The sequence below is a fragment of the Physeter macrocephalus genome, chromosome 10 (genome assembly GCF_002837175.3).
Source record: "Physeter macrocephalus isolate SW-GA chromosome 10, ASM283717v5, whole genome shotgun sequence".
In the NCBI taxonomy this organism is placed as follows: domain Eukaryota; kingdom Metazoa; phylum Chordata; class Mammalia; order Artiodactyla; family Physeteridae; genus Physeter; species Physeter macrocephalus.
In genome coordinates, this window is record NC_041223.1 from 60,165,663 (window position 1) to 60,176,984 (window position 11,322).

General features: G+C 50.6%; 1 protein-coding gene across 1 annotated transcript; it reads right to left on the reverse strand.

Annotated features, from left to right (window-relative positions):
- Positions 1 to 2,591: 2,591 nt before the first annotated feature.
- On the reverse strand, positions 2,592 to 10,015 carry PRDM13 (PR/SET domain 13). The gene is made up of 4 exons (XM_007101135.2): positions 9,872 to 10,015; positions 8,207 to 8,338; positions 7,792 to 7,912; positions 2,592 to 4,330 (listed from the first exon to the last, which is right to left on the reverse strand). Exons 1-4 carry the CDS (start codon positions 10,013 to 10,015, stop codon positions 2,592 to 2,594), a joined length of 2,136 nt encoding a protein of 711 aa, XP_007101197.2.
- Positions 10,016 to 11,322: the final 1,307 nt, after the last annotated feature.

Below are 11,322 nucleotides of genomic sequence, written 5' to 3' on the forward strand. Positions count from 1 at the left end.
TTTCATTTTTATATTGGAATTTATTCTAATAACATAGTAGATATCAATTATAAAGGGGAAAACAGAAGGCTGAAGTTGTTTTATTAAATATTTATCAATTTTTAATGTATTTCCTTTCCAAACTATTTTTAATTTATTTCTTTAAAGGCTATTTCACACAAAACAAGTTATAGGACTGAGTACTGAGCTGAGAAATGGGAGAAGGAAACATGACTTTTATAGCTGTTAAAACTTCCTGTGTTTCAAATCTGGGCAGCCTTTCTCACCTTCCTTGAGGACTTACACGATCTGATTTCAGAAAAGTTTTCCAATATTTCTCTGTACGTGTGGATTTGGTTTTAAACTTTGCTTCAAAGGGCAGGACCATAATACTAAGTAGGCAGTGATAAGCCCTAGGCTCCTGGAGCCCAGGCTGAACTGGCAGATGCTTGGGTTCACTTCCAATTCTGTGTGGCAAGGCCATCACTAAACCTTGTTCCTCTGCAGAGAAGAAAGAACTGCAAATAGCATAAGGATCAATGGTAGTATCATTGTCACCATATGTAAATGTTAATCCACACATATATTTTGTTTCTCTTTGGGCTTTCTTTTACAAAGCAAAACATTTTCAGGTCAGCTGACACTAAAAAGTCTATAATTCCCAGCGTAAGTTTTCCCATAGAAAAAATCTTTTTTGCTGATCACCGCCCATAGAACTTAGATGCCCTTCATCTCCCACCCATGCCTCCTGCTGCGATGACTTAGAGAAAGTCCCTGCCTGCCACCCAGTGACTGAGGCCGTGCTCCCAAATGGAAGACGGCAGGTTGGAGACTGCCACAGTACTCAGGATGCAGAAAATAAAGGACATTTTTAACTGAGTTAAATCATCAGGGTCATATCCAAGACCCTTTGGTGACCCACTAGACGCTTCCCACCAACCTCTGGGAAGAGTGCTGCAGACCTGGGCTGTTAGGGTACCTACCCTTAGCTGAGGAGTGTGACTTGTCCTCCTCTTCCTAGTAACTGCAGTGAAACCCCAGAGAGCATGTGGGGAGAGGGAATGGGAGGTAGAGGAGGTGTTTTCCAATTTTAGCCCACAAAATTATATTCTTTGTGATATCCTTCCATTAGTTAGCATTAATTTTTTATACCCATAAATAAAGTCACTGATTCTAACTTTGCCTTCTAACTACGGGCCTCCCAGTAGTGACCTTGAAGAGTATACTTTCTCTTCTGTAAAATGGGACCCATTCAGACAGCAGGAGATTGTTGAAAGGTGTACATAGGAGGCGGGGGACCTACATAAACCAGATAGATCAGGACCTCCAACAAAATAGATCTTCCTTTAGTATTTGTTGAATGAATATTAACGTGTACAAATCATAAAAGCACTATTCAAGTTTCCTTTTTCTTGCTTCCCATGAGAAGTTCTGTCGAAGTGTACGTAACAAGAAATAGTGATTCTACAGTTCCACAGTTCTTTTTGATGAGAAATATTGTGTGTGGGTGTGTTTTTCCTTGAAGGTCATTAGCTTTTTTCCATAAATATGAAAACACTTAGCATGATTAACAGTGGTTTCAGAAAACAATTGTTTTGCCTGCTAGCTGGGAGCCTGTGAAATGCACGTATTAAAAATTGTATATTTTCCTATTACAACAGTACTTAAAATTTATTTAATGAATAATCAAAGTATTCAAGTGTCCTCTGATTTACTGTATCATGGAGTCTCCTTGAAAACCGTTTTCAAATTAAACTATTTCTTTAAAAGATCTGTTGAAATTGCTAAGTGAACAACCTCTCATTCTTATCTTTATTTTTATTAAAGATTGCACAAACTGGAACCAAGACGAAAATACTGAATCCACTGTACATCATTCATTATAAAACAACATACGTCACATTTGTACTCTACCAAATAGGACATTTACTTTAAAATTATATATTGCGTGCTCTTAGATTCATGCTTTAGATATTTTACATTTGTCACTATTCTCTTATAAATAATTGCAACTTGACCAATTTGTACACCTGCTACCACTATATCTTCAATGCAGCGAGGCGCAGTCTTTGACACGAAAACGGATGAAATGCAAACAAGTCTATGGATGTCACATCTACCGAATTGCGACTACTGTTTTGCCTATGCAGTGAAATGCTAATGTAAAATACACACAAAAAACGTCGTTTCAAAAGGCACAATTTTCTCCACAAAAAAGAACAATTTAAAAATACGTGGCGGTTAAATTCGGCACCCTCGAGGGCGCTGTGGCTTCACATTAATGTGATCCTAAACCTCGAGAGCAGACCGCCTGTCTTGGGGGGTGACGGAGACTATCCGCGGAGTCCAGGGGCCTGGAGCGCTCTGGGACCCGCGGCCCTCGGTATGCTCGGAAGGCAAGATTTCTTTAAGCCACCTCGAAACCTTTGCTCAGAGTTTCAGCATCGGACCAGCGATTTCTCACCGTTCCAAATGCTGCGCCCGACCAAAACAAAACCGGTTTTGTCCGCTGGGCCCTTCTTCCCACAACCAGCAGTTGCTCTTCTCCCTGAACAGAAGCCCCTCTTCTCTCTGTCCACGGCCCCACACTCCCCGCTTCCCGGGAACACTCGTTACGCGTCGCGCTCGCCACCGCCCCCGGCCTCAGGGTCGCTCTGGTCGTCGGTGAAGCAGACGTCCACGTCGCTGTCGTTGTCGCTCTTGGGCTCCCCCGGCTCCAGGGGGTAGTCAGGCTCCGCGCCCGGGCCGTCGGCCGCCTTGGCCAGCAGGTTCTGGCCGGGATGGCGGGACTTGACGTGGCGCTCCAGGTCCCGGCGGCGCACCAGCACCTTGCCGCAGAACTCGCAGCGGTAGGGCGTGTTGCCCTCGGCGTGCAGCCGGATATGCTTGTTGAGATTGCTGGGGTCGCCGAAGGGCCGCAGGCACACTTTGCACTTGAGCGGCTTGTAGCCCGTGTGCGTCCGCATGTGGATCTTGAGCCCGTACTTGCGCGAATACAGCTTGCCGCAGTAGAGGCACAGGTGGCCCGTCTTGGGCTTGCCCGCGCCGCCGCCCCCGCTGCCGCAACCCCCAGCGCCACCCGCCGCCACGACGGCCGCGGGCAACGTTCCCGCGTCCACGCGGCCGCGGCCTTTCCCGGCCGCCATCTCCGACAGTTGCTGCGTGTGCATGGCGATCTCTCGGTCGATGCTAGCCAGGGAGCCCAGCTCGGCCGGGCTCAGATCGGTCGCCGCCGCCGCGGGCCCACTGAAATAAGAGAGGGACTCCGGATACTTGAGCAGCCCGCCGAAGTGCAGTTTGAGCGGGTAATAAGTGGCGGCGGCCGGTGAGCCGTAGAGTAGCTCCCCGTTGTAGATGGTAAAGGCCGGCATGACGGCGGGCAGGTGGCTGCACTCGCCAGCCGGGTAGCCTTTGAGGCCGCCCGCGTCGAGGGCGGGCAGCACGCAGCGCTCAAGGGGCAGCCCGGACGCCGGGGGCAACTGCGTGTAACGCGCTCCCGGCAGCTCGGCGGCGGCGGCGGGCGGGGCGCGCTCCACGTGCTTGAAGGCGGACGCTTCTTCTGGGGGCCCGGGGAGCAAAGGGAAGCCGCGCAGAGCCCCGGAGCAGGGCAGGCCAGGAGGAGTCGGCGGGTCCCCCGCGAGCAGGCACTTGGGGTGGTGGTGGTGGTGATGGTGCGCGTGGTGGTGATGGTGGTGGCCCGCTTCGCCCGCCGCCGGGTTCTCCCCGCTTCCCGGGCGTCCGCCCGCCCGGCCCCCGCCCAGCAGCCTGCTTAAGGCCAGGCTGGCCCCAGGTTTGCCGCCGCCCTCCTCCCGGTAGGGGTCGCAGTGCGCGGCCGCAGCTGCCCTGGCCAAGCCAGCGGGCTTGAAAGCCGAGCGCACGCCAGGATAGAAAGCCAAGCCGCCGCCCCCCGCTGGGGAACCGCCCACGATGCCGAGGAAGTGGCCGTGTCCCCGGGCGGCACCACTCATGTCCAGGATGCGCTCCGGCTGCTCCTTGCCCTTCTTGGACGGCCCCCACTTGGCCAGGGGTGGCGAGGTGGCCGAGGGCGCGGAGGAGGCCTCGCGCTTGATGCTCTCCCGCGCTCCGCAAGCCTGGAGGGCCGGCGGGACCTGCGGGTGGGCCCGAAGAGTGCCCGCCGGGGCGGCCGCACCGAAGTCTGGCGCCGGGGGTTTCGGGGAGAGGCGAAGGCCATCCGCGGTCGGGGCAGAGCCTTGGCGAGCCGTGTGCTCGTGGTGCAGGTAGGCGCGGGCCCCGCCGCTGCTGAGCACACAGTGGAAACGTAGGTGCGCCTTAAGGCTGTTGGGGTATCTAAACGTCCTCCAGCAGTACCAGCAAATGTAGCGCTCCTCCCCTGGGCGAGAAAAAAGTGAAAAAGCGACCCGGTGAAAAACAAGGAAGCGAGAGAGAAAGCGCCAGCGCGCCCAAGGCAAAGCCCAGGTTTTGACCAGCGGTATGGGGAGAAGCAGGAGTATTCTTGGGTTCCGGCGAATAAGTGAGTTCGGTAGCCCCATTGTAGCGAGGACTCCGAGAAGCCCCAAATGGCCAACTTTGTCACCATCTCCATCCTCTGAGACTACTCAGGGGCCGAGAGAGGTGACCTGGGCCTTTCCAACGAAGTCTTCCTCCGGGCCATGCGAGCAAATCTTCCTTGGGAGGGCAGCGCTCAGGCAGGCTGGCCAGGGAAGAGCCGAGAGCAGCTGTTGCTTTAAATCAAGTGTTTGGGGCTGTGCTGGGCCTGGGCCCATCTGTTGGCGTTTGCAGAATAGGTGGCGTATGTCAAGGAGTTTGGGTAAACTGAACAAAGGCCAATCTAATGGTCGTGAGCGCCTCATTACCAGGCGAGACAATATCCTGTATGTATGGGCCATATGTAATCATTCCTTTTCATAGAACAATATCTTTTATGTCCTCTACCCACACTCCCCACCCCCTCCCAGCCTTAAACACTTTGCCTGAGGTTTTCCTGGAGCGTGACCAACTGAAGGACCACATAGGAACTATGATTTGCTATTCTTCAAAATTATTTGTATCTTTATTTCCTCTTTAACCCCATTTAATTTGATGGGAGAAAAGAAAAAGTCTTATGTCCCGATAGTCTAAAAACAGAAGGATGATGTTGCATTATCTTGTCAGTTGTTCCACCTGGTAATTAACTCCTAGATAGCTGCACAAATCCAAGCTTAGTAAAGTCCTTGGAAAATATATATGGTGTATGTATGTGTGTGTGTGTGTGTGTGTGTGTGAATAATATACTCAGCTTTTGATAAGTGCACCATTTTATATCAGGGACTATATACATGCTTTTGGCATCAAACCTCTTTTGTGTGTTTAATATTATTAACATTAGTTGTTTTTAAATTTAGCTAGGGTCTATGAACACAATCAAAAGACAAATGTATGAAACAGATTTTGGTCACATGGTAGAAGTTAATTTTCACTCAAAAAGGTCATGTTACATCCCTACAGAGAACAGCGAGCTTGCAGTTGGGTGTCTTTTTAAATGTTGTGGTTGATCGATAATACTGAGGGGAAGGATGTCTATGAGAAAGAAGTTGAGCCACAAGGAAGTATCCAAAGTAAATGTCAGTTTCTTTAAATGCAATGGGAAAGTTAAATTTTTCCTCCTTGCACACAAGGAGCTTAAACTTCTAAAACATTACTATAGAAACAACAGTGGGGGGAATTTTCAGATATTCCTCCCTTCATGTATTTTGCTTCTGAATTTGTATAAAGCAAGTAGTCCTCCCAGATAACTAAGGTGGAAGTTCAAGTAAGGAGCGGATTATTCCAGCTGAAGCCAAGGTAGAGCAGAACGAAAAAGAAAAAGGGAAGAGGATGTGCCCTATCCTAATTACTTATGGAAGACTTAAATAAAAATCAATTCAATGTTTCTGTTGTATTGAACAGCCATGTAAAATAAATCTTCATAAAAAGAGAGAGAGAAGAGACTTCCTGAGTTCTCCTGGTGGGTATGTTGATTTAATATCTTGAGTAACCTTCTTTCTGCTAAGTTCAGAACCTCCCTCTCATCACCCCTTTTTAAAGAGGGCATTTTCAGAGGCGGCCCTAGAGTGACTCAGCTCAATGCAAAGCCAAGTAAGCTTTGTTCCTAAAACAAAGAGTCAGTATTTTTGTTAACCTTACTATGGAATTGAAACCCACTGGGGTTAGTCAATATTGGAAGAATAGCAGCCATCCCTACTTATTTCTTCCTCTTTTCAAGGTTTAACCAAATGTATGTTTTCTGTTTCACTGTGTTTGTTTTTTTTTTTTTTGTTTATCCTAATGAACTGACATGTTCTCTGGATTCTGAAATCCAACCTATGCCAAAAGTACCAAACACACTTCATAAGTGATTTTGCCTCCTCTCCCGGATGTAACTCTAAGGTGGTCAAGATTTCAAGCACCTCAAAGCTGTGGAAGTCAGGGTTCAAAGTAACCCACACATTCCCCAAAAGGAAAATGGTGTCTCTTTTGATATCTGTGACCATATTGATGTTTATAGGCTCTATTCACTGAAATGAAAACATGAGGGCCACCACTCAAAAAAGTTGCTTTTGTACTATTTGAGAGTGTCTAAAGAAGGGTGTTCTGTGCAAAAATTCCTGGCCCCCAAAGGCCAGGAGTCCTTGGAATTGTTCTATAGTGGCAGATTTGAGAGTTTTCTACTATGGGGCTTTTGTCATGTTTCCCTTTCACTGGAAGAAGTTGACAAGAGGAAGTAATGTGATGCAAGGAACAAACTAAGATAACTTTTATGAATACTGTACATACAGATCTACCCACAAAATCAGTAGAATTAGTTTACAGAAGACAGTGACACTCTGAAGTGAAGAGATTCATCATTTTGAATTAACTTCATTCTCTTATTCATTAATTGTTTCTTAAGTCCCACACTTTAACTCTATTTCTAAAGGAATGAGATTGAGCAGGAAATTCAGGAGAATGTCTTAAAATAGTTCACGGCATCCATGATATTGACTTTAAACATAACTGTGTCTTTAGGAGAAATTACAAACAAAAACAACTGGCAAAGAACAAAGAAAGTCATGGAAGTGTTGTGCAATAACAAGGAGTCTCAAGATCTTAACTATTGTAGCACCTCCCAGGCTTTTTCCACAGGAAGTGTTCCTCAGTGTTCTAGGGAAGGTTTGAAAATGTTTTTCTCTTTAGTTACTGCACCTTAATTTGCATAAATCCGCTCTTGGCTTTGGAAGGGGTCAAATAAATCTGAGAAGAAACTGGGATACATCCCAGTTTCGATTTAAGTAGGGAGAGGGAAATGAATAAATACCATTTAAATGGAAGGGCCTCAGTACCTGCCAACTGACCAGCTGTAAGTACCGTAATGCTTCTAAAATGCTGTAGAAATACATTACTTTCCTCCAGACCAGTGAAGCGATGCCCCTCGCCTTCAAAAGCATTCCAGGTTTGAGTTACACTTTTTGGAGCTCATGAGGTGGTTACCCTAATACTACGTTAAAGCATCTTTATTGATTCTTAAGTGAGTAAATAACTGTCTCTTTGTGTATGCAATCAGAAAGGATGACCCGCATGAAATTCACGAAGAGTATATTTTTTTCCCTGCCATCGAGAGCCAGATTATTGTGGTCTTTTTTTTTTTATCATCTACTGTTGATTTAAAGGAGGTAGTGATGACGTCGCCTCTGCCCACTCCGACAGGGAGTATGAATTCAGTTTTACACAGCGCAGGAAAAAGGCCCTTCTAGTCTAGGGACGGGCCCAAAGACCGGAGGAGAGCTGGACTCTCGCCTACCCGCGCTGACCCGAAGGCTTTCTCAGAGGCGGTACCTTTCTCGTCATGCGTCGGAGTTGCAATCGTGGGGATGTCAAACCACTGCGCCAAGGAGTTGGAGTACCATACGGTCAGCTCCTCCCCTGGCTGGACGTCTCGCAGCGCTCGGTAGAAGATCTGGGACGCAAGGAACAGGACAGCTTGCTGTCATTTCCTGGGTAATCGGTCAAAAAACAACTGAGAGGCAAGGTTCGATTCCGCGCCCTGACTCTGTGTGACGCTGGGAAAACTATTGGACCTCTCTGAACCTCAATTCCCTCGTTCTTCAAGCCGGGAAAATAATAGCATCTACCTTATAGGGTTGTTGGGACGTTTAAATGAGACCTCTAGCTAAAGTGCTTTGCTCTTAATATCAGTGACAGTTTGGTAGATAGAATTGGCAGTGGGGAGGGGGGGGGAAGCCCGCAGTACCTGTCCTCCGGGTAAGTCTGCAATAGCTTCCAGAGTCTGTTCCTGGGGGTTCCTGGCTGCCCGGATTAACCCTATCCACTCCAGGGGGGAGCCCCCCGACTCGTCCACCAGCTCCCCTCTCACCATGCGTACCTGCAACACAAGCACTGGTCGTTCTCCCCCGGGCCACGTCCAGGCCCACAGCCCAGAGGGCAAGTGTATCCTCCACCCCCAGCCGACTCAGGAAAACGGTTGTGCTCATGTTGGCCGGACCGCTGTGGGCTGCTGGGAGGAGCGTCCTAAGTCCTTAGGACCCTTGCTTGGGGGAGGGGGGAAGAGGGGAGGCTGGCTAGTATAACAGTTCCCCCCCCCGACCCCGCCCCTCTTGTCCCACTTTGACAGCACGAGGAGTGAAAGCATCCTGCCCGAGTGCCTGGGCACATCTCGTGCCAAGACGTCTCCCACCCCCACCCCAGCTGTCCGTCTCGCGGTTCTAAGAGCAGCCCCGATACCAGGCTAGAGGCGTTTCTAAGTCAGTCCCAGAACGCAGGGTGTCCCGCGCCTCTTCTCTTGCCTCCGCATTCCGGCGGCGCCGCACCAAAACGCGGAGGTGCCCGCGAGCCCCGCGGCGAAACTGTCTGAACAAAGCGGCCGCGCGCTGGCCGGCCATTTAAAAGCAATTAAAGCGCGTTTAAAGAAGAAGGAGCGGTGCACGGCGAGCCTGGCTATACTACTCTGGGGAAGAGGATGATTGCGTGAGGAGCCAGATGCGGGTCCCGTCGACCGGGCCCGGAGCAATTCCTTACAAGAAAGCTGTAGTCTAGGGTTATCTTCCCAGTCACCCCTGCCCACGCCACCGGACTCCTGCCTTCATTCCCGGTGGTAGTTGGCCGACCTTCGCCCGCTGAGACGCCTCGGGGCAGGCGGGGGCCTGTTAGAACCTCTCTCTTGTCGGGGTTCGCGACGCTGTTCGGGAAGTCGGAGCGGGCGGGTTGGCCCTGACGCCTCCCAACTGCGATTCTGGCCCCTCCGTGCCCGGTTGCGGGCGCTCAGCCCCGGTGCCCCTCGCGGGTGGGCGCTCCTCGTCCTCGGAGTCTGCGTCAGAGCCACCACCTGGCGCACACTCTCTCCATTCACCCCGAACCCGCAAGCAGACACCCGCGGAAGGAAACACCTGGGGAGGTTCTAGGAACTGAGAGTACCCAAGGATAAATTTTTCGGAGACGATGAGATCAAATTATTTGCAGGCAAATTTAAGCCTCAAATTAGCTCATTGAAGGGCAGAAGGTAAGAAAAGTCCTCAGCGCCTGTGAGTTGTATAAAAGAGAAAGGGCACATTTGCCAAGAGAGGAGAGATGCGGCGGGAGGAGGGGGGCGCCTCTGCGAAGAACACCCCAGGGCTCCGGGGAAATCGGGGGTTCCGAGTGGTCCCGGCACGTAAAGATCCCCACGCACCCCACCGGGGGCTGTCCCCTCTCAGCCTCGTCCTCTCCCCGAGCCCGGCCCACGTCCAGCTCTCGGCTAGTGCGACTTGTGGGAAATGATCGGAGTCCCCTCCCAACTGGCGGAATTGGCAGGTAACGACTCAGTCACCCCTTTCCTCCCCTAGCCCTGTCCACCCCTTTCCTGGAGGGGATAAGGGGAGGCGAACGAACGGCAGGGGGCGGAGGTCGGAATGGCTAATACCTTTTTCTTGGGCCCGGGTTCCCTGCGGTCTGACAGGTACTTGCCCAGCCTGAAGGTTCCAGGCACCGGCCCGAGGCGCAGGCCGGCCGGGATGCAGCAATCGGCACTCACGCTGGTGGCCGGAGCGCGAGCGGCTCCGTGCATTGCTGCCGCCGCCGCCAGGCAGGCGCTCGGGCGCACTGGGTCCTCGGCAGGGCGCGAGCGACAGAGCCTGAGCCGCGCGCTAGCTGGCGAGCCGCGCCCCGACGTGCGTTCTCCGCCCTCGGAGTGACGCGGCCGGGCAGGCACTGAGCCTTTTCAATCTGGGCGGGCGCCTTTTGGCACCGCTAGCGCAAGGGCGCGGAGTTTGGTGAGAGAGTTGCGCTGCAGAGCAGCTGCAGAGTCCCACCCGAGAGGGTCACATGGAGTGGTTCCCTCAGCCCCCTGCATAATCGAGGCCTCTGAATGGCTGGCGCACAATGGTCCAGGCGACCTTCCCATTCCTAAAAATCCAATTTGTCAAGGGCGAAGAAAAGGCGCTGGTGAATCAAAGGTCCGGCGGGACCATTAATCCTCAGCATGGGGCATTGTCCTCGAGACAGTTACGATATTTTAAGTGACACATCCACTGTATAATTTCTCCATAAATTTTACTTCCTTTTATTGTTCACCGACAAACCAGTTTTGGGAAATAAGTGACTACTTTAAGTCTACTTGGCTGATTCCTTTGAGCCTTGGTCTACTTCAAAGATTTTTAATTCTCTCCCCTTGGCTTTATTGTAAAGGAGATTAAACAAAGAGATGGGGACTGTTTGGAGGACTTGTTAACTTCTATTGATTTCTGGCGTGTGCCATACAGAAATTAGGCAGGTACTTGATGGGAAAACACCAGAAAATACCTACACTTTTTAAATAACGGCCGTATTACCATTTCAGGGGATTGGGTTCAGGCCAGTCCTCTATTTAGAACCGCTTTACCGTTTCCTCTGTCCAGTTTCGCCCCTAAGTATGAAGCGTCCGGACTAGTTTTGAGAGGCGAGGTCAGTGGTTCGTCTCTGCTCCCGGGTGCACCCCAGGGCCGTACTTTCTCTGGAGAATGGGAAGAGGCCGCAGGACCGGACGCTGCGGGGATTCGCGTGCCCTGACCGCACCCGAGGTTTGAAGAGGGGTTCTGCGGGCTGGGTTTTTAGTCATGTCTCCCCTGCACACCAACCGACGACTCAAGTCCTGCACGCTTTTTTTGTTTTTTTGAATTTGATTTGATTTGTTTTTTATACAGCAGGTTCTTATTAGTTATCTATTTTATACATATTAGTGTATATATGTCAATCCCAATCTCCCAGTTCGTCCCACCACCACCACCACCCCCCGCCACTGTCCCCTCCCCCCCTTGGTGTCCATACGTTTGTTCTCTACATCGGTGTCTCTAAGTCCTGCACGCTTTTAAGTTTAAAACGAGGATGAATTCCTTG

Bases quoted from the DNA above. Each gene is read 5' to 3' on its own strand.
- PRDM13 (XM_007101135.2), bottom strand. From the start codon at position 10,015: ATGCACGGAGCCGCTCGCGCTCCGGCCACCAGCGTGAGTGCCGATTGC. The intron at 8,339-9,871 runs GTATTAGCCATT...CTTGTGTTGCAG, and splicing joins AACCCGGGCCCAAGAAAAAG to GTACGCATGGTGAGAGGGGA. The intron at 7,913-8,206 runs GTACTGCGGGCT...CTTGCGTCCCAG, and splicing joins CAGACTTACCCGGAGGACAG to ATCTTCTACCGAGCGCTGCG.